Source organism: Myiozetetes cayanensis, unplaced genomic scaffold (genome assembly GCF_022539395.1).
Source record: "Myiozetetes cayanensis isolate MyiCay16 unplaced genomic scaffold, myiCay2020 scf14, whole genome shotgun sequence".
Lineage (NCBI taxonomy): Eukaryota > Metazoa > Chordata > Aves > Passeriformes > Tyrannidae > Myiozetetes > Myiozetetes cayanensis.
This window is the reverse complement of record NW_026087048.1, coordinates 5920923-5943277: the sequence shown is the minus strand read 5'-3', so window position 1 is coordinate 5943277 and position 22355 is coordinate 5920923. Positions and strand designations below refer to the sequence as shown.

Below are 22355 nucleotides of genomic sequence, written 5' to 3'. Positions count from 1 at the left end.
AAAATATGTTACATAATACTGCCATACTGTGTTTTTAGTAATGACAGACCAGCTGTGAAATTATAAGAGATTGCAAAGACAACAGGGCTGGCTGAGGAAAATCAGTTTTAAGGTAAAGATAGTATCTGCAAGATTAGTAATAGATTAGCAGAGGATACAACGAGAAAATCTAACAAGCAAATTGCACAGACTAGTCTCCATTCTGGTGCTAATGGATGGTTGACAAGTCATTCTTTTCCTATGGAAAATTTTGAATCATTTTGCATTAATTTAATTACTAATTAATTAATTAGTTGTGTCTAAAGAATGCACCATTAAAAATCTTACAAGAGCAGTTTCTTGAAATATTCCAAAAGACAGTAAGACACAAAGTGTCTTCCTAACATTTTCCCAGTGATAAACCATAACTCTGAATGACTGACATCTTCAAAGCTGACACAGACATCTGTGTACAGAATTGTACCAAAAATGTTAAGATTGTTATTGAGTTCCACAAGAAACAGCCAACCAACAATTTAAAAAAATGGCCTGTGTTGCTAAGAGAGGACACCGTTCCTTACAGTAAAACTGAGGAACATAATGTATACACCGTATAGTTTTATCACCTTAATTTCCAGAGACATGCAGGGTAAGCTCCACGGCAAGCCATATTTTCTTGTAAATTTTACCCCTACAAAACCTCTGATCTGTTGGATAAATTTGGAATGCTTCTTTCTAGAATTCTAGAACTTTTCCTTATCTTTGATGAAGCTGAAAATCCACTATTATTATCAAGCTAGCCATCAGTTCTAAAACAAACCATTTATAGGAAAGAGTTTTCCTGGCACTGTTAAAAGATGGCAATGGTTTAAAACTGTTAACTGGAAAAAGACTATATTATAACACCAACTACAAGGGTAATTTTAATTTTTAGAGAAAATCACTAAATATATGGTAGACACTTGGTGACCTTAAGTATAGACTAGTTCTTAATGCCAGACTGGTTCTCTCAACCCCCATCTGCTCCTTTTCTCAATCTGTAAGTGCAAGCAAATGCAAGCAATTGAACTCTCTACACCAGGAGCTAAATTTATTAAAATTTAAAATAATTAAGAATTAGAATGCATTTAAATCCTTAAGTAAATTATTCTGACATTAAACCAATCCCTGCTTCAGTCTTGCCAAAGTATGAGAATACAAAGCATATCACCTACCCTTGTTCTACTAACCGCTAAATTCAAAATGTGTTATCTCATATTGCTGAATTCTGTCAGGACTATGCCAGAGTCCTCATTTTAAGGCTGTAGATTAACAGACAGCTTTCCAAGACCTGTCCTTTCAATTTGGAGATGACTGCACGTCTTATTTGTTTTGCTTAGCAGGCATCGCTGAGCATTAATCTTTGCTTCCTGACAATAACAAACATTCCCAAATATTATCAGTTTTGTCAAAAAGCAGAAATGTTTGACTTTCTATTGACTGAGCACTGTGCTTGGCTGGGTATCCTCATTCTTTATGGATATATAATTAAGCATTTCAGGTAGATCTCACTATTTTGCAATCCAGCTTTTAATCAGGTAGGTTGCAAACAACTGGTGTGCTATATAAAAGTGACAGCCCAAAGATAATGCAACCATTACTAATAGAGGTAATTACACTAAAAATTTTCTGTTAAAATGTTTTCAAACAGCTTTGTTATTTCACACTGATGAAGCAAAGCACTGCCAGTAACGACAGGTACAATATGAGGTACTTCTCCTTCATTGGAAAATTCTGCCTGACAGCCTTAAAATTCCCAGACCAGGACTAGTCCCAATGAGTTTTTGCCAGTGGCCCTCCTACTCAAGAAGTGAGTGTGAATGAGCTTGTGTGGCAGAGGGGACCATTGTACCTATCAGACTACAAAGGGAGTGTGCTGGAAAAAGAGATTCTGTAATCTACCTCCAATGCTGAATAAACCCCCCAAAGTGCAAAGTAACATGAAGCAGAGTCAGAAGTTTCCACTACTCGCTGCTCCGTACATGAAGCAGAGCCAAGAGTTTCCACCACTGTGTGCTCTGCAGCATAAGATGAAATAGATACTCAAGCCCACAGTTAACAGAATAGGAGGAAAAGTCATTCCCTGCTCCTCCACTACACTGACCAGGATCAACGACCAGGAAATTCAAGGAGTTTAGGCAAAGAGCACAGACTTGCAAAACGTAGGATCAGGAAATTTTATAAAGACCACAGAGATTGGCCTATTAGGTACTTATCATATTACTTTTAAAATATTTTCTTTCTGGAGAATTTATCCCCAATTGCAATCACCATTTTATAAGAAGTTGTAAAAAAGTCACTACATAATGTTTCTTACTATGAATTTATTAAAAACCTCTATGCACAGATTAGAATTCAAAGAAATCACGATATAAGTCAGTCTATCCATATGTGATGATTAGTTTCCAAAGGAATGATTTCTGTTGATAGAGTGCATAGAGTCTCTGTATAAAGAAAAGTCATATCATAGAGTTTTAGAAACCTGATACTAGAATTAAAAAAGAGTCTAAATATTCTACTTTCCACCCTAGAGCAAAATTAGCAGCACTTTGAAGTTCTGACACAAAATCTTCAAAGCCTGCCTAACATTAACAAAGAGTCTGGGTGATGTACACTGTTTAAAAGGAACTATGAAATCTGTAGGCCTGAATAAACCATCATGGTTTAGGATCCAGCACTTCCATCCTCTCCCTCCAGTCCCATGTGGCTCCAGACCTCCCTGGCAGCCTTCCTTTCCTCCAAGCTTCTGCCACACATCCACCGCAGGACTGAGATCCAGAGGCAGGTTTCAGGATGCCAGGGTTCAGCATGAGGTCTCATCAACATTTCCCATTCTGTTTCCACATTCCTTTATGTTCTCCAGTGCTACGCAGAACACCACAGATTAGAGCTACTGTGGTACCTAATCTAACCACCAACAAAGAGAGGAGATAAACTGATCCTAGAAAAGTAAACATGCCTGTGCAATTCCCATCAACCACCACCTTGGCCCACAGGAACATTTCAACAGCCCACATTTATGGCATACCCGGCCTCTAAGAGTAGGAAAGCACAAAACCCATATTCACATGAAAAATTCCAGGCCTCACATCCTACTCAGTCGTGAACTCCTCAATTCCATTGTACAGTAACTAGGAAGATGCTACTGCTACAGTTTTGCTATGTAACACTGGAGAAGCTTTTAAAACAAGTAGTAAGCAGTTTAAGATGGACTTTTAAAATATTTTTTGTATTGGATAAGTAAACAGACATTTCCTGGACTTGGTTCAAGATTTTTATATTTATAAGATATTTTCCAGTCTTTGTTTTCAACTTAGAGCAAGAAAAATGAATTATGCTGCTATATTTCACAGAACATCTATTCTGTTACCACATGACAAAAACACCAACCATACTAATACTTACACTAACTCATTGAAGAGCACCTTTTTAAACTTGGCAGTATAGTACAAAGAATTTCAAATGTAATTCTTAGCATCCCCAGCCCAAGACACCGTCAGAGTTTAGAGGAATGCTTAAAGGAATGCTTTTAACTTCTGCACTAACAGGGATGAAATTATTGTAGAAAAAAAGTATATTTCCTTTTTCCTTCAAACACCCACTGTCTTCTGTGCAATTCAGCCCAAGGTTATAGAAAACTCTATGTTCTAAGTTTAGTGATCCAAATCCTTCAGTCTTTACTTAGGCAAAACTCCTACTGAAGTCAGCGAAGTCAGTGGGAGTTTTGCCTGGGTAAGAACCGCTGGGTTTGGCTCAGAATGTACAGGGCTCTGTAAGCTCAGGGAATGGGAGTGAAAGTCACTGCTGCATGTAAGTAGCTCATGTTTCCAGCCATGAAAATCATAAATTACTTTATAACATAAAAACATAAAATGGCTTGGTTTGGAAGGGACCTTGAAGATCATCTCGTTCCACCTCCTGCCATGGGCAGGGACACCTTCCACTAGACCAGGTCACTCCAAGCCTCATCTAAGCCAGCCCTGAACACTTCCAGGGATGGGGCAGCCACAGCTTCTCTGGGGACCATCTGCCAGGGCCTCACCACCCTCACAGGGGAGAATTTGTTCCTTATATCTGATCTAAACTTACCCTCAAATACCAGTGAGCATCCTAATAATTCCATATTACTTACATTATCTTGTAGAATGCATATGAATGAATGCATAGGAATAAAGAAAGGCTTGTATGACCACTGACAGAGTTAAGTGACCAGGATGACATCAACTCTGTGTGCAGTTACAGCTTTTCAGTACGACTTCTTACATAGCAATCATGAAAAAAAAAAAAAAAAATCTGGGACCTAAATTAAAATTTCTCTAAAAAAAAGCAGGCAATGACTACTTGAACATGCAGCTCTGCTTAGAGCTGCACATCTCAGGAATCGGAAGCTCTGCTTAAAACCTCATTTTATCTCTGTCTTGTTCTAAGGTATGAAAACCTGTTCGTCAGTACATCCCATTGCCCCACTAGAGAATTTAGGTTCAGAGAAATGCCTCATAGGAAACAAAACACTTTGTTACTTTATAGATAGAGTGCCACTGCTGTGCCATGTCTCTTCTAGGTATTTAAGGCATCTCAGCTCCCTTGCACTTACTTGTGTAAGTACATTTTCTCTCAGACATACGTGCATTTACTCTGTGGGAATTTGGTCTGTGTACTCAGGTTTGGACAGCCTTAAAAATCACCTTTGTTGTGAGATAACAGATGTGGGGGTTCAGAGCAAAAACTAATTGAAACAGAAGTGAAACAATTAAAAGTTTTACAATGAAGCATAAATTTGATTCAACCCATTTAAGCCACCCTTCCACATTCCACAGAGCTACATTTAAAGTATCATGCTTCATTTTTAAATAGTTCCTGCACGTTTTCTTTCCGCCTCTTTTTAGCTTCTCCTAAGTTAAGGTTCAAATTCATAAGTATGTTTCCAACCTTCATAAACTCAACTTTTAACATATTAACTGAACATTTTTGCTTAACTTGAGCTCAAGACCTTGATAGCACTGAATGACACACTACTATCAAAATAATCTAACACCTTAAGTCTCTCAACAGTATTCTCTGTTCTGCACCTGTTAGAAACCAAGACAAAACATTCTCACTGGTGTATCAACCACATACAGTGTTTTTCAGAAGATTTATGCAAGCTCCAACTCTCTACACGTGCTCTTCAGGAAACTACCTGGCTTGTTAACTGGTGGAAAATCCTTAATTCAGTCTCAAATCTGAGGAATATATAAAGAACTTGAAAGTTTTAAAAACAACTATTCCCATATTCAGTACATTTCAGAAGAAAAGATTAAACCTTTCTAATGAACTGAGGAAACAGGGTGAACTGTACATGTTAGTTGTCCCATCATCCTCACAGGACTGTCTGCTGTCTCACTCCACTTGATACAGAAACAAGATTAATTTTAAAAAATCTCTCTGTAATTTTAAGGCCCAAACCCACTAAATAATAATTTTATTTTTTTATTTATTCTTGTGTTCCTCCCCAGCAGGCCTCTTTCCATCAGGATTCAAGAGAATTTTGGGAGAAAATCCCGTAAGACAAAAGTTGTTGCTGGACTTCATCAATAGGAGCCTGCGGAAGACCAGAAGGATTTGCTGCAGGGGACAGACTACACAGACCTGCTCTCTGAAAGCCAAAAAGTTCCACTAATGGAACACTCACCTACACCAAAATCCTGTCTCTTTATCGGTCAGTGACTATTCTCGCCCTCTAAAGCCACAGGGCTACCATCTGATTGCCTTCACTTTCCTGCTATTTCTACTACCAGTCCTTCATGACTTGCAGAAAGGGAAGTCTTTCCCAACCAAATCAAATTCTTGTATCAAAATCTAAACTAATTATACTTAAGGGGGGGAAGGGGGCAAATGGATGCAACAAGATGCAAAACAGTATTTCAAAGAAGTTCAGACCTGTAATACAAACACAGATTCTCATCTTCCTCACACAGAAAGTTGTTTTCAGTAAAAAAATAAACCTCTGTCTTCTTTGCACCCCTAATATTTTCAAGTAATGAACAGAAAGGGTTCTCTCCGTCAGGTTTATCTGAAAGAAGCCGACAAATACATGGACATTCCATTTGGGAAGGAAGCCATGTGTGATAGTTTGTTATGATGCCACTGCTGTACATGCTTAAAAAAAAAAAAGTCAGCAAAGGTAAGCGCAAAGAGGGAACTTGTAGAGTCAGTGGTCCTGCAAAGGGATCAGCATGCACAGTTACCATACATAGGAGCAGTGAGTGGAATTTATCTCAAAGATCAGGACGTAAAGAAGGTATCACCTGGTGCCACTTCACACAGAGAGTTGGTTTAAACCTCTGGGGCAGTTTTGTCCCTTTCTTTTTGGCAAGTGTGCTGAACTGTGCTGCAGCAGATATTCCCATCATTTACATCTCCTGCTGTTTTAAAACCAGCAGAGGAACTGGAATCTCCACATCGTTGATGCTGACCAATGCATGTCAGAAGGGACAGAGGAAAACAACAGGAAACAAGTCAGAGGACAAATAAGTATTACTATTTAAGCCCTCTACATAACTGGAAAACACTATTAAAATGAAAAATACATGCTGTTCTACCAGGCTGCCATGACAGATCTTAGAAAGACATGGACAGTTTTCTGGTCTTACAAGTGTTCTTTTCTGAAAGGGAAACTTGGAAGTAATAAAGCATTTTCTTACAACTGAAGCCTGACTGCAACTGCTGCCAATTCAACAGTAAACTGCCTTCAAGTATAAGGAGTCAGATGGTTTCAGCTTCACCACTACAGGGAAAGCAACTCTGTAGCCTGGCACAACCACTGTCTGGAAATCTGCCATGACTGTGCACTGAGTTAAGCTCCAGACAGACTGTGAGGGCTGAACTTTAAACCATTTGTATTTTTAACATACACAAATAAATTTATGGCTGCATAAAAAACTGTCATGCTTCAGGGATTAACCTCTAATAACCTCTCCTGCTATGTTAACAAAGACATTTAAAATCTGCCTCTCCAAGTTACACAGGACTCGGGTTAATGAAGGCAATTCAAAAAGAAATGTTAGGGCCTCATTATATCTAATAAGGGATTAGTGACACCAGCAATTTTTAAGAGCATTTGTGGACACTTTGATGCTGCCCTATGGCTTGGGACTCCCTCATTTTACCTCAGGATTCCCAGATGAACTTAAGTTTGGGAAGGTGAATAGAACATTACAGAAGTGAGTGGCATGGAGGACTTGAGAATGGAAATAACTTTCAGGATGTCATGACATAACAGCTTTCCCTGTGGAAGAAACTGGTCCTACAGGCACTCCATCAGAAAAACCTGACAGTATAAGCACATCTTACCCCGTTAGAGCATCCATACAGACATTATCAGTTCTGAATGTCACAGCATCAGAAAAGCTGTGTTTGAAATAGCTGATTAATTAGATAATAGAAGTCCCTATGGTACAATACAATACAAGAGTCAGTCTACACCACAAAACTGAAGCAGCTACAGAAATTAATGTATTGATACGAAGCAACTAAAGCTGGCAAAACAATCCTGATGGCATTCCAAATGAGAAAAAAACCCTCCCAAAATAGGAGGTTGCCTTTAGTCTTAGTTTCTATTGTAGGACTTCATGATCTTACATATTTTCTGGGAAACTGTCAAATATTCAGACTATCTAAGTTTTGTAGGTTCATTTTCAAAAAAAAGCTGTATTTCTAAATTTAACTTTCAAGGACGGGGGGGAAAGAAAAGGAAGAAAGCTGGAAATTGTCAGGTTTATGTCGCGGTCGAGGCGGGAGGCGACATGGGTTTCAGGATACCAGCTTTTTTTATTGCAACAGTGTGTCTACCTTTATACAGTTCTGGGTGACACATGAACACACAGCATTGGTTTACCACTATCATAACAACTTACGATTGGATATACAGCCACATGTCTTAACACAATAGGTTAACATTCCTAACAGGAAACCCACTCTGTTACAGTCCTACTGTCCGTGGTTAACCTTCTGCCAGGTGTAAGAAGTTCCATCTTCGGTATCTCAGCTTACTGAGAGTCCAGAACCAGCTGGGCTCCCCCACAGGTTTAGAAAAAAGATCCTAAGATAAGGTAATTTGCAACAAAGGTTGGGACATCCTTACCCACACTGACAATTCTAATCTTATATTCCAGTGTGACTATTAAAGCTTCTATTTTATTTTATTTTTTGTCTAGACCAAACATTAAAAATACTTAAAAGTGAAAAATACCAGGATGAATATTTAGTTACATTTTTTTAGAGCTTCAGGGCCATGAAGTTTAGTTTGATTCCTGACCAAAATGATAATGTTTCCACCATTTGCATTTTTTCTGAAGAAGTTCAACAAACCCCTGGTGAAAACCATTACACAGGTTAAACGAAAAAATAAAATCAAACCCCAAGAAAACCCCAGGTAGCCAACTGTTACAGCAATCCCTTAATGCATCTGATCAGGTCCAACTGTTGATGTGACTTCACAAATTGTGGTCTGTAGCTTGGGATTTATGCAGCCTGCACAAATACACACCAAGGCTGCAATCCTCTAAAAATGGTCTATACTTTAATGAGAAGCAATATTACGCTACAATTTCTATCCAGAAGATGCTATAGAATAGAATTAAAATTAGTAGCTCATGTTCACTTGTCTCAGGGACACAATAAATACGAACAGCACATCAAGGACACTTTGTCAATAACAAGTTCACAGAACAATGAGTGAAAAACACCTTTTTTTTTGTCTGATTCAGGACTTGTTTTAAAAATGGCATGTTCTGATGAAAAAAAGAGAGACCACAGGGAGACTAAATGATTGCACTTACATGTAGATACATTGATAAGCATCACTGTAATCCTCTGAAGCATCCAAGCAATGGCCTCTGAGAGGTCTGTAATTATCAGGTAATTAATTATCAGACAATTACTTCAGATTTCATGAAAAATTAACTACCTCCTCATACCTGTAAGTTTTATAATTTAGTGAATATTAAAAGTGCTAATTAGACATCACCTGATCTCTGAGACAAAAGCTTAATATTCTCATAGAGCGAAAGCAAATAATGGCAAATGTCATTATAAAAATTATGTCATTAAAATGTAATTAGAAATGCCATTAAAAATCTCAGTATAAAAGATTTCATAAAAATAACACTTTACTAAGATGATTACAATACCGTTAGACAGATTTACTAAAAAGATCCATCTTCTTTATCTCCTTTTTTTGGGTTAGGCTTTAATTAATAAACATCAAAAATCACCAGTGACTGAGGATCAACTAAATGTAGACCCTCGATTCCTGTATGCACCAGCAAAGTTGCTTCTACCAGAGACTCAGTCAATGAATAAATAACTATTAAGCAACAAAACTCATTAATTTTCCTTCAGTTAAAACTTCATCAGCTTCTGATATTTTTCATACTGAACTACTGAATTTGATTAAATAGTCTTTCTCTTGAGCATAAAAATATGAGTAGCTCTGAGACTTTTTCAAGCTTCTTTGAGGAAGAGGGTTTTTTTAACCAGAAAGAACAGATGCAAGGATTAATTTTTAAACATCACTACAGAGTCCCTTTTAACAACGTCTTCATTATTAATCTCAGTACTACTCACCGATTGCAAAATATAGTATTCCCAATACCTGTCCCAGTAGGAACTCTTGACCCAATTAGTCTTTCATAAACCTCACGTCTGAAGATGTCATTTACCACCACACCCCAGCCTCAAGATGTTGCATAAGAACTTACAAAGCATCTTTTACAATCATGCTTGCAAGTCTCCCATAAATAATTTTATTCCCTACTTTTCTTCAGCTGCCACTAATTCTGTGGTCTTGCCACAGCTAGAATTGTGGTTCCATTGCTCTGTGGAGAAATTCCTGGCATCTTCCAAGAGTGATGCTCACTCTGCTCCTGCCTGAGCAAGAAACAAATACACCGGGTTGGGGAACTCCTCTCACAGCTGAAGGGTTGAACGTAGCCAAGTGCTTTTTTGAACAGGGCATGTCTCTGATTAAGGGGTACTAAACCTGAAGTGGTATATTGGTTCATTTTTAATCCTAGATCAAGAATTTTGGAGGAAAAAAAAATTAAAAAGTTGAAAAGTTAGAAATTCTAATTTTCACTAGTTTCTTCAACTGTTGTGATCACCGAACAGGACTACTAGGAAAATGATCACAATACTGACACAATCTTTTCCCTTAAACATCCTCTGAACTTAAGACAGATAAAAAACCAAAAAAACAAGAACGATTGAAAAAAAAGGAAAATGGATAATCCTGTAATAATTGCTGTAATGCCACAAAGTGCTAGAACATAATCCCATGCTTACTCACAACTGGAAAATGCTGCTTTTAGTCTCTGACTTGAGAGCTCATCTTTGCAAGCCTCCTGAAGCCACATACAAAGACTTCATCACATACAGGATGGACATTAGATGGAAAAACATCCACTAATCATCAACAGTGGCAGACAGAGCAGTTTGAACATTTACTATCTGGAAAAAACGGGAACAATAAGGCTGAAATACATCACCGACCCATGCAATATTAGTAATTAAATATGCATCCAGATTACAAACTAACGTTCCCTGAGACTGGTTCATCAGACATCCAGACTGAAGCATTGTTTGATCCTTCTGTGCACTGGTAGAGGGTTGTTACCCAGGCAGAGCTGTCTGTGATTAACTGGTACAGGGCAAATGCCTGGGCACTCCTTGAATTACACACAGACCATCCACCAGTCTCCACCTTTTGACAGTGCCTTAAAATTAGATTTAATAAATAAATAAATGCATGATAATCAGAAACTTATTAGGCCACTGGACTTCCATGAATGAAAAAGGAACAGCATTTCTGCTTCATTTTAGCACTGACATTCTAAAATTTAATATGGTTTGCACAGAGTTTAGTCAGCTCTTACTATTTTTAGAAATGCCCACACCAGATGTTTTTTTCATTCTTTTGTTGCAGGATACCACGCTCATTTCCAGATCCTCTGAACCAATGCACTTACAACTCAGCCATTGCACAGATTATTTGTATAATGCACATAGGAAAACTTGCATCTAATCAAGGGAGCAGGATTTGGCTAATGATATCTTTCCTAAATCCTCAGTTGCTGAGATCAAAACCCTACTTATGACAGTTTTAAATCAGTGACCATTTGGCTTTCATCATCTTCATCTGAGCCAAGACTTCACCTTGACATTCTCAGTGTTGATCCTTGACTTCTGCTTCCCTGCACTGTCTCCCTAATGAAGTCTCCAATAGTGTGCATAAGGTTGATTGTTTTTCAGGTCATTTCCTTACTTCCCTTGGCCAAATCCTCTTAGAGCAAACAATGTTTAAACAACAGCATTCACTTCTTACTTTCTAAAATTCTGCCAAACTGTTCATGATGTAGAAATTTCCTTCTGACTTAAAGCAAAAGTATTAGCATTTTTTAGCAACATCAGTTTTTTATCCAATAACTAACTTCTTATCTTTACAGGGAGATGTGAAGTTCAGCAGAGTTTAACTTGATTGCTGGGTATTCCCAGCTTTCCCTGTAACAGAGAGAAGAACCCAGTGCTGAACCTCGAGCGAGAACCTACAGCCCTGTAAGTACTGAACTTTGGACTTGCAGGTTCTGAAGTTTATCCTTCATTAAAATATGGCTTCACCAGGTTCTTAATGCTTATTTAGCATTAAGAAACAGCTGCAGATGTTAACTTTTGATCTCATCTGCTCTCAGTCAATACTTAAAATGAATGCCTGCATATAAAGCTGGAGGTACACCAACTACCACTCCTTCCCAGGGCTAATGGACTTCTGTGCCTCAATACTGACTTCTGACAACATGGAAAAATCTACTAGATTTTTTTCTAGTAACTCCTACTTTTTCAGTACACCATATCTTGTCTTGTAAACAGATATTTACTGATTCTTCTTTCTTAAAACTGCCTTTGGAAAATTCGTAAAAGCATTAGCTGGCTTGTTTCTTTTCTTACACGCAGAATCTACTGCAGTGAGCACTACAAAACTGAAATATGCCTAATGACTCGGGGTGTCCACTGCTAAAGCAAAACTGAGGGACACAAAAAGCCCACACATTTATTATCACCTTTAAAATAGTGTGATATTCAGGTAGTTTGTTGGGAATGAGAACAAAGAAGAAACCAGAACCGCACTTGATAGATTCTTGGCCCGATTCTCACTGAGATGAAGGTTCCTTTAAAGCCTCTCAGTATTAACACAGCTATATGAAGGGAAGTTAGTACCCCTAAAAAGAGTCTACTAATCTCTCTAATTTCTTCTGAACAAGGTATTATGACTTTTTGCCTTTAATTGAATCTGAAGCACGGTTTTACTTAGCTATTAACCATTTTTTACATGGTTAGAAACTGATCTCTACGATGAGAAGTAAAGCATCACAACATTAGTTGTCACTCTCATCTGAAAATCAGAAGTGGTGATCATTCAGAAAGAAAAGGCAGGACACAACCCAAGCTCTGCTGACATCATCTTCCTAGAGATAATCCCCAGGAGCCACACTGTGACAGCACTGGGTATTTTCTTACTATCAGAATGGTCCAATGGTGGAGTTACCTATCACTTTGCTTTGCTTTAGCTTTGTTCATTTCCATAATAAAGCAGAAGAAATATCTCTGTTTCTTATGTTGATCATTCCTAACTACTGATTTCTCTGGTAATACACTGTTCATCCCAGTGTCACCCCATCACCAAGAACCAAACACCTCAATGAATGTAACACGTCACGAGCATTTCATGTATGCTCTTCCAGGCATCATCAGGAGAACACTGAATAGTTGACCCTGAAATACTGGACAACCCCCTGAGTATTTGCATTTTCAAAAGGATGAGATGCAGTCACAGAGCAAGTGATACTGTAATCACCTTATGTCATGAGCAGGGTATGTGTGTTCTCTCCTCAGTGGTGTGGGGCTACTATGCACCTATCACTTATTCTCTTCTAGTTCCTCCACAGCACCAAACAAATCTGTTCCTGAGTTTCTCACTCTCAGAATATATATGCAAATATTTAACAAAACCATCTTCAGTTCAACAGATTGACTCAAATATGATAATTCTGCTATTTCAGCAAGAATTTTCAATTTAATGAGAAAATACAAAAAGTAATTTATAGAGTTATTCTGTGTCCTTGTGCTTTTCTAGAGGATACAGGCTCACAGCTAAAACATCAAAACAGTTGGTGCCCCTGGCTAGAATACTTCCCTATCACCTGCTCACTCAAGCACTAAATAAATCTCACTTTTCAAGTACTTACAAGCAAGAGTCCAGCACGTGTTTCAGATGTTCTGTCAGATGTTAATACACCCTCCATGCACTGACTATTATCAAATGTGGCTTTGTTGTCTCTGCAGTAGTTACTTTGAGGTTGTTTCAAATGTGTAGTGAAATTAGTACATTAAGAGAAAGAAATCTTTCCTCAGAGAGGGTGATTTCTTATGGTAATCTATTCAGTGTTTGGGAACAAAAAGCAGCATTTCCATATACCTTTACTATTGCTCCTTTAACTTAAACTTCCAAGGAGCAAGAAGGTAATTTTGTATTAAATTACCAAGCTCCCTACTGCTACGTTATCCTTTACTGACTAACAGGTAAGTCATCACAGGTATCTTTTTAAAAAACAGTTCTCAAAAAGCCTTTTAAATTTTTGATGAAAAATTTTAACAACAAAGGGATTTTTCTTTGAAGTCAAAAATTTTAACAGGTCTATTCCCAGCACTACAACATTTTGGGAAGAAACTTCAGGGAAAATGGAAGCAAACGTTATGCTTCAGTCAAAAAGCAGTTATGGTTGGAAGGACTAATTTACTGACTCCTAATTCACCTCATTCTTCTGTGTCTGCCAAATAGGTGGGAGTGGAAATTTGTCAAAAACTTCTGCCTCTCGATGAAACCTTCCTCCCAGCCCACATGCTGGGAAAATAATACCTGTAACCCATGAAGAAACAGATCAACAGCTTCAGGCAATGACATACACGGGCAAAGCTTTAATTTAATACTCTCTCATGCTCCACTTTCATGTGTCTCATTTAAAAGGGTCTTTCAAGAGAAGCAGTGTAGCTGCTGTCAGTGATATAATTGCTGCGTTGGTGCCCTTGGGTCCTTCACACATCAGGGACTGATGTTTGATCTTCGCTGTCCTTTTGGCTGTGCTGAACAGCAAGTGACACTGAAGGAACAACGAAGAAAGTACAGATCAAGTAAGGACAGGGATGTGTGTCACATAAACAGTCTCCTTCTATCCACTGTCCTTCAGCCATGCAGGGAAAATCTGCTTTCTGTTCCTGATGACTGAATAATTCCCCTCAAGCTCTGGACTCCCAGGCTCTGAGCAGCAGCTCAGTGAGCACAGTCACCTGCAGGGAAGCTGGGGGCAAAATTATATTTTGACTTTTACCAGCAAAGCATTTGTTTAGTTACTTAGAGCAGTCTCTTTTGTGTGTCAGGTCTCCCTTCCAGAGAGGTTGGGGAATTCTAATAATCACCTTGTTTCCCTAAAACACGTCCATCACCCACAGACAGAATGTAACAGTGCTGAACACAAAATGAAAGATAATCCCACAGACCAGGGGAGCGGGAAGTGTTTTAAGAAGTGATATTACTTAAAGGCAACCACCAGGAGTTTACAAGAATTTCCATTCTTTTAATTAAAGATTTTATGAGTCTTGGAACACATTCCTATGCCCTATTATACATCAGAGCACTTAAAAATTCAGAGCCTTATAACATTGTCATAAAGAGATAGGACAACCAAAGAAATCTTAAGAAGAAAGACCTATTTATACAATGACAGTTATAATTAAAAAAGTAATTACAGGTACTTATTTTACTTACTTGATCTTTACTCACCCCTTTTCTGTTGTTTGTGAATACCTTTCAATACATCCTAATATAAACTACCTGCCTTTTAAATTAATTGCTCAGCATGTTTGGAACAAATATTAAAATCCTAAGAAATTCAAGCTAACCTCACTGTGCCAGAAGAAAAAGCATTTACATTACAGTGATAAAAAGATATTCATTAGAATTCAATTTTAAGCAAAATATTCCTTCAAAAAGCAAGGATGGAAAAATAAAGCAAATCAAAAGAGGAGATATGATCAAGAAAGTATTTTGTAAACTGTTAGTTTCTAGGGAAAATAGCATTTCCACGTATAAAATTCATGGTACCTTTATTTAAACATATGTCTATCTAATAAGTAATGCAACAAGTTTCTAGGAAAGCTTTCCAGAAAATGGTCTATGAACCACATCTCAGAAGCAAATTAGCTCATCCCTCACATGTAACCTTTGATTTGGTAATGACTTAATGAATTTAGCTTAACTATAGTAGGACTGAGCATGATGCTGTAATTACTGTGGGAATTCCTCTACCCTCAATCAGTCTTTTATATGTTTATGGCAGGGAACAAGAAGCTCAGCATAGCCTGAACCAGAGGCCGAAGCCCAAAGGCTTTGGATCCAGGCTAATGATCTGAGAGCTATTAAGGAAGTGTTCTCACAGCTTCTGGTCAGTACACACCACTCTGCTGGGATTCCAGCCCTGTCTTTCCCTCAAGAATAGGCAAAGATACACCATAGAGGAAGAACTAAATCATAGAATCATAGAATCATAGAATCATAGAATAGATTGGGTTGGAAAAGACCTCCAAGATCATCAAGTCCAACCCCTGATCCAACTCTAATTACTATATCATGGCACTAAGGGCCATGTCCAATCTCTTTTTAAAAACCTCCAGGGATGGTGAATCCACCACCTCTCTGGGCAGGCCGTTCCAATGCCTGATCACCCTCTCTGTAAAGAATTTCTTCCTAACATCTAACCTAAACTTCCCCTGGCAGAGCTTGAGCCCATGTCCCCTTGTCCTGTTGTTGGTTGCCTGGGAGAAGAGACCAACCCCCACCTGGCTATAACTTCCCTTCAGGTAGTTGAAGAGAGTGATGAGGTCACCTCTAAGCCTTCTCTTCTCTAGACTAAACAACCCCAGCTCCCTCAGCCTCTCCTCATAGGACTTGTGCTCAAGTCCCTTCACCAGCCTGGTTGCTCTTCTCTGGACCCGCTCCAGCAAATGCCACACAGAAATCTTGAGAATAAAACTGGAAGAATATTTATTCCACCCCATCACAAAGGGTGAAGGAACACATTTTGAGGCATTTTGCTAGAATGTAATTAACTTCAAGCTGAACATCCTACTACACTAAATTTACATCAGAGTTTTTAAAGTAAAACAAGGTTGTATTACTAATACTGCAGTCGACACAGACAATAAAGCCACAAACAGTGAGGCAGGAATGTCAGGGGTCAAATAAATGTGTACTGTAGTACTTACAGCAACACAGAGCATATTCTTATAATTTGATCAGGGCTGAGGATATTTACTTGACAGGATTATTTTTCAACTATGGTACGTCTCACTTTCAGATGTTTTACTGATGATGTCAGCAGTTACTGCCATATGTAAATTATCATCTATTTTTTCTAACTCAGGACAGAGTAATTTTAAAGAAAATCAAAAAAATTTTCTTCTATGTGTGCTAAACAAATAAATGGTTCAATTCCTCCTTAGTTACCAGTCCACAAAAATTCTCATGCTTCATAAACAGAAGGGCGAAGGGTGATGTTTTATGACAAAATAATAGTCAAGGTGACATCAATTTCTCAGGAGAATCAATGGAAACCCTATTAACGTTGGCTTGCAGATGGGAATACTCAGGTACAGAGATGAGAAACTATTTTTGTCACTATGCCAGTGGGAGAAATTATGCTTTCTTATATGCTGGCCCAGTAAAAGTCAGAGATGGAAATGCTTGTTTTATGGGGCTGCATCATGTGCTCCCTGCCCATTACTGAAGGAGTGGCATCAGCTAAATTGTAACCTGGTGACTGAGCAGACACAGGTTAACTAGTTCATCTCCTGGCCATACAGAGTTTCTTGGATACAAAACCAATTACGTGCTAGGCTGATTTGTCAAGCCTATGTAGAAGTCATTGATACCTGTTTTGAGCTTCTAAATTTTATTTTACCTCTGTGGCACTTGAATTTATAAGCAACAGCTGTGTAATAGCACTCCCCTACCTCACAGGACTAGCATCAGGATAAAAAAAACCCCAAAGATGACAAAATCCACAGATACAACAGTAATTAAGGCTGTGCCAACGTGACTGGGAAGGTAAAGCTGAATGGAATTAATGAAGAGCATTAACAGCCATGTAGCACAAGCACTACCACGCTCATTTTCCATGCTGCCCTTCCACAGAAATGCAGGAAACTGTGTTACTCAAGCACATGTGACCTCTCAGGAGCTTCTCCTCCACCTCTGCACAATCACAGACACCAGTGGCCACACGTGCAGCAGGTCTGACCAGAGAGCACCAAAAGGTTCCACTGAGAAAGGTCAGAAATTTCACTACCACAAGTTACAACAAAGAGTTAGTCCTTGACAAGAAAAAACTCTGTCAAGAGACAGTGTCTAAAGGGCCATGACCTCAACGTGTTTGGGTCTTCTGTGATTTTTTCCTATTGCTTCAGCAGTCTATTCCTGAGATCAGCAAGAGAAAGCTCCATTCATCCTGCACCACACAGAAATCAGTCAAAATGCTGGCATGAACACTGAGATGTTTCTTGCAATGGGTTGCATTTGTGTAATTGGGATTGTGACACCTGAACCTCTTCAGAACTGAGTGACCTTTTAACGTACCAACAAATTCACTTTGGCTCTCTGGGTCCTGAGGACAAGCTATGTCCTGTGGAGGTGGAAATGAATGGGAGATTGTGACAGTAGGGTCCTCTGCATTGCTGTCTGGTTATTTCTGGTCTTGCAACCTGGGACACTGTAGAACAACTGTTCTATAAGCCACCAATGAGACCCAGCAGTGTCTGCAGCACCACAAGTTGCTCAGACTCCCTTTACACATTTAGCAGGTAGAATGTGATCCTTTCACCCTCTTTATGCCCAAATTCCAAAGAGAAGCATTTCACATCTGTGAAATTTCTTTATAATTAAAAATATATTAAAACTACTCTCAAGGACTTCATTTAGTATCTTCTACACTTCACGTTGAACTATTTTGTGAAGAAAGCTGAACACTATCTAATATTCAGATACTCTAAACAGCATCCACACATTTAAATAAAGCCTCTATAAACAGTTTAACTGTAGCAAAACATCCTGTTACCTGAGCAAATACTACTCAAAACCTGAAAATAATTAGATTTAGATCTTGCAAAGCTGTTCTATTCACTTACCCATGTTGAAAATTCTGTGCTAAGCCACAGATTGTGTATTTTTATGATTACTCAGATTATGATCACTTGTAACATTAAAATACAGATGGAATCAACATATAAGTTGTATGTGAGACTTAGTTCCCTTTGTCCACACATTTTGTAAGCTAGACTGAATTTTTTAAAATGCCAATAGAAAACAATTCAAACAAAACTCAGAATGGTACAATTTGGTTTTGCTTTATTGCTGAGAAGGCCAGGCTGGTGACTTAAGTAAATTTGCACAGCTTCACTGACACCTGTACTAATTGATGGTCAATTTGTACAAGATTAAGGAAGCTACTGAAAGGGAAGAGTTCAGCTGAAACAACAAAAATCTCAAGGAATGTGAAATTCCCTTCTCAAATACGAATATCTATCATAAGTATACTGAGAAAACTATTTCAAAGGCTACCTGCTTGTGAGTGAAGAATAATGATAGGCTTTGGAATACCTGAAAGTATGGGGATGGTCTGTTCCTCAGGAAAACTCCCTAGTTGCTCAAAGATTTCTTAGGCCCAATATATCCAGTAAAACCAATGATTTTCATGACAGAGATGATTCCAAACCAGCAGATTAAAGATGTGTGAAGGTGGAAACCCTGATTAAGTATCGTTTTGAATGTAGGAGTTCAACATGCTCATTTCCTAGGAAGCACACGCCAAAAAAACTTTGGGCTTGGCCACTACAAATGCGGTGCAAGTTGCAAAGCTACACAACCTTATTTCCCTCCTGGATGGAAAAGTGATGCAATGCAGTTTCACTGACTTCATGCCAAGCCAGGCCTTAAATCAACAACAAATGAAAAGCAGAACATAATCATACACACATTAGAACAAGTGTTAGGGGTTCCTTAAGATTTATACGGGAAAAAAGGTAACACTTGGATTTTTGTAATTTTCTGTTACTTGAACAGTCAAAGTTCTGCAGCATTAAAATACAGACAAAACAAATTGGCAAGTAAAGCAGCTTCCCACTGACTTTATAATCTATCAAAACCTGACACTTTTATGAGCAGAACTTTTAAAAATACATACCTATAAATCAATTAAAATATTCAGAGAAGCATACAAAACAGTTCAAAAGAGCACAGAACTGCAGTACAGGTTCCTTTGAAAAATGGGTTCTCACTTATATTCTGTGTCTCCAATTCACTGTCAAGCAGGAAAAAACCTTTACTGAGTAATTTCCTAGAGAAATAATATTTATGTAGTCAAGGTTCTGCAGCTGGAGCAGGGAAGTGCACAAGATTATCGGGTGGTCTCTTACAATACAGGATAAAGAAATATTATATTAATAACAGTAGACACAGTATATTTTTTATTATTGAATTTTCAAAATTAGCCATATGAACATAATAAAGGAGAAAATTTCTCTCTACCTACACTAAAACCTACAACCTAAGATTCATTGATAAATAACAGGCCATTTTTCATATTCTGTCTGCTATATGAGCTGAAAAACTCTGAACAGTAGTACAGTTTAAAGTACTTGGTATACAGATCACAGTGCTAAAACATTCCACATGCACTTTCATAGCAGAAATTAATTTCCAGGTAAGAACACAGCATTGCTTTTATTTTACTTGCTAACAAGGATAATTGGCAGGCAACACTGCTGCTGCTTTAGATTTGTTCTTTATATGGATCTCTGAAGACCACATGTGCCTGCAATGGTGACAGAAATATTTTCCATATGAGCCACCACAGATTTTAAGGTCCCTCAGTCTGGACAAGGTGAGTCCATCTATCATTTTCTGTGCTCAGTAACAATCAACCAGGAAGTTAAAAACTTCTGTGACAACTAGAGGGCAATGATCAGCTTCCAATTGCTCTGATCATCAAACCATTTAAATTTGTTGAGACTCTACTGAAAACTTTTCCCTGCTTTCACTAGATCAGAGGCAGCACAAGATTTCACTGAGACATTTTTCTGAATCAAAACCGTTACAGCTTCTCTTATTAAAACAACCTGAAAGCCAAATAAAGTTTCTATCTAGACACATGAGCTACAGACTGTCAACCACACACTGTTGGACAAGGAGTTTTTTCCAGTTCACTTCCACTTTCCTTTACCAGAGAAAATAATTTCTCTGGACTTCATTAGGTTACTATAAAGTTATGATAGGGCTAACAAAAGACAAGGCTCTAAAGCAGAATCCCTGTTTTCAGAAGATTTACTTAAGGAAGGCATATTTATGGATAAATAAACTAGCCAATGATTTCCTTAAAATGCACAGCTACATATCCCATTTCAGTCAAAGCAAGGCAGAATGAGTATCAAACTTTTTTCTGCTAATAATTTCATTAGATGGAATATTTTTTATCTAATAGTACTGTGCTTGCTGATTTATTTCCTAAATGGCTGACTAGCTGAAAATTTCTGCTTTGCTATGAAATAAGAACCTGATGACAAACTGCTCGGATGAGGACAAAAATCTAGAAAATGGCTCTTGGTAAATCAAGTAGCAACTTTTTTAAGCATAGCAAGAGCTGTTCTATTCCACTGTTTAGGACTGAGGAATTAGGAATATTAGGAATGCATTAAGTCCCTCTTTAATGATATGATATTCATTTAAAAAAAAAAAAATCAAGTTTTTTCTGCCCTGCCACGTACTAAACATTACATGTATTTGCAAAAAGAGAATGTTATTCATGAAGCCTGAAGTTTTCACATGCTCACATCCACAAAATATATCCTGTGTAAAAACTTTTTCAATAGTGCACATTTTTTTTCAGAAAATATGAACAAAACACTACCATCTACAGCTGCAGAGTATCATATTTCTCTGTATATTAGTAAAGAAAAAAATCACAAATTAGTCACCTCTCACAGAAAGAGTATTGTCGAGAGAAGTTAACTTTCAAACTGCTCTCCTATAGTACCTATAGGCTTTTGCCAAAACCCACAAAACAACAACAAACACAAACCAACAGCAAAAAAGCAAACACAAATCCCCCAAACTAAACCCAAACAAAACAATAGCTTTTTACACATGAAGCAAACAAGGCAATTCTAAAATGTCTAACAGCATAAAACTCATTCTTGGTCCATCTTAACAGATATGAAGAAAATGCAACTCTGACAAGACAATTTTTGACAAGACATTATGCTTTGCTTACCTCACCCCCAGATCTTGCTAACACTGCTGTTTGAAAGCAGAGCAACGTTAGTATCAGGTAGCTGACAAACATTATTACCCAAAGTTAGAGCTACCCTGGAGGAGAGAACCCTCTGCCAAGTACTAACAGCAAGCAGATGCACTTGTGTCTCAGTATCACAGCCCTCAGCTCTCGTAGGTACGAGTCTTTCTCCCTCTCCCCCTTCCTCTCGCACTCACGGTCCGACCAGGAGCTTTGCTCTCAGCCACTGCTCTGAAGACAACTGGTAAGTTGATCTCTTCATGTAATGACTTCTCCCTGCTGGGGGAGGGGGCTCGGCCAGCACGGAACTGGGGGGCTGCAGTCAGTACGAAGCGAAGAAGGGGAGGGACAGGAATGGTCACTGCCAAGTTATGCATCTGCTGTGATTCATGGAACAAGCTAAACGGTAACCTTTAATGCACGAGGAGGTTTGGCAAAGCGTTATTGACTTAGGCAGGCATGATTGGAGAAACAGGCTAAAGCTGCTTGCAAGGGATGCCTGTTGATGGTTAGACGGCATGTGCTACTTAAAGGTACAGCACCTTCTTTTATTGGAGGAGTTTGTAATACATAAATCATAAATTAGGATCTAAGCAGGAAGCAGCCTATGGTTTTACAGTCAGCCCCACATCAGCACAATCCTGCAACCCAATGGCTTGATCCTGCCAGGGGCCCAGGCAGAACCTCGAGCTCTCATTGCTGGCCCCAGGGTAACAGCAAATGGAACCCAAGTGCCCATTCGCTCTCAGGAATGTCACAACTGCTTCCTGGAATGGCCCCCCATCCTTTAAGATAATCCTGGAGCAGGATATGGATGTAATCTCTCTTTCTTTTTCATAGCTGAATAAAGGAAATTTTGATTTATAACAATCCAACTCATCACATAACCTCCTTTGACTAAACAAG

General features: G+C 38.4%; 1 protein-coding gene across 9 annotated transcripts in view; it reads right to left on the bottom strand.

Moving 5' to 3' along the window:
* The window catches only part of THSD4 (thrombospondin type 1 domain containing 4), a 414123-nt gene that overhangs the window by 223574 nt on the left and 168194 nt on the right, over positions 1-22355 (bottom strand). The window contains exon 1 of one of the 9 annotated variants that reach the window (XM_050309837.1): positions 21429-21515. The exons of the other annotated variants lie outside the window; for them this stretch is intronic. Within the exon in view, the coding sequence (XP_050165794.1) occupies positions 21429-21500 (72 nt within the window). The 5' untranslated portion in view covers positions 21501-21515. Of the gene's footprint in view, positions 1-21428; positions 21516-22355 lie in introns of those variants that run through there. 9 annotated transcript variants of the gene reach the window in all.